At 69.9% G+C, this 1,137-nt stretch overlaps 1 protein-coding gene across 1 annotated transcript in view; it reads right to left on the reverse strand.

The window, feature by feature from the left end:
• Positions 1-1,137, reverse strand: part of ARL8B (ADP-ribosylation factor-like 8B) — a 15,480-nt gene that overhangs the window by 2,683 nt on the left and 11,660 nt on the right. Inside the window, exons 4-5 of the mRNA XM_004692245.2 lie at positions 336-403; positions 51-121 (exon numbers count right to left, since the gene is read on the reverse strand). Coding sequence (XP_004692302.1) covers positions 51-121; positions 336-403 — 139 coding nt within the window. The remainder of the gene's footprint in view (positions 1-50; positions 122-335; positions 404-1,137) is intronic.

Below are 1,137 nucleotides of genomic sequence, written 5' to 3' on the forward strand. Positions count from 1 at the left end.
GCCCCGGGCCCCGCCCGCGCACGGCCGCGCTGCCGGCGGGGGGCTCTTACCTATGTTATCCTTTTCTTTGCAAGAAATCGAATAGCAGCAGATTTCTCTATCCTGAATAGCAGACAGGTTCCTGCAAGAAGCAGAGGTGACAGTCAGTCCGTCCCTCCCTGCACTTTCGAAGAGGCGAGCTGCGAGCTGCTCCTCCAGGCCCGCTCCTCCCGCGGGCCGAGTCTGTCTGGGAGCCAAGCCACACTCGGCGCTGCCAGCGGCCGGGGCCAGGCAAGGCCTGGGCCAGCGGCACTGGGAAGCGGGACAGTGCCGCCGCGGCCCGGCTGCGGACGTACATCTTTTCGATGAGCTGTTTCTCATCCAAGGCGTTCGGCAGGTCCCTCTTGTTTCCGAGCACTAGCACCTTCAAAAAGAAAGCGCGACAGTGAACGCCCACGCCAGGGACAGGCGCACCCCAGCGCCCGGGCGAGACAGAACCGCCGCCCCGCCTCGGCTCCCCCACCCGCAGCGGCCCAGCCCCACGTCTGCGCCTGCACCTCCTCTTTCCTCACGACGCCCCGCCTGAAGGTGGGGCGGGGGCGGGGGGCCTTGACCTTTTTTAAAACTGCCAGCCAGCCACCGACCACACGGGCGCGGACACAGTGCCCAGTGGTGCACCCCTCGGGGTCAGGCCAGGCACAGACAGTCGCCGGGGGCCCCTGATGGCCGGGTGAGCGCTGCAGAGAGGACGGGCAGCCGCGCCTCCCAGGCAGCCCCTCTCCCGGACGCCGCCTCTGCCCACAGCACACAGGCTGAGTCCGCACAGCTGACTCAGTCCCCAAGAACCCGGCGCTGACCCCTCCTGACCCCTCGCTTGCCACTCCTTGCCGCCCCTCCCCGGCCTCCACTCCGACTGGCGAGCTCAGAGCGCCTCGAGGTGGGAGGAGCCGATGGCGCTGGGGGGCTGCGCCCTCCCCCCCCCAGGAGGAGCCAGGCCCGGGGCTCCGTCGCAAGCCTGGCGGACGGTGGCCCTTGGCGGCCCTGGGCCCTGTCTCCCGCCGACCATCGTGTCCGTGGCCGCCCTAGGCCGTGACGCCGCTGGCAGCCGGGGCAGAGCCTGGCCCCGAAGCAACAGCGCTGTCATCCCAGCCCGGCAGG

Source organism: Condylura cristata, unplaced genomic scaffold, assembly GCF_000260355.1.
Source record: "Condylura cristata isolate star-nosed mole 26May11 unplaced genomic scaffold, ConCri1.0 scaffold00033, whole genome shotgun sequence".
Classification (NCBI taxonomy): domain Eukaryota; kingdom Metazoa; phylum Chordata; class Mammalia; order Eulipotyphla; family Talpidae; genus Condylura; species Condylura cristata.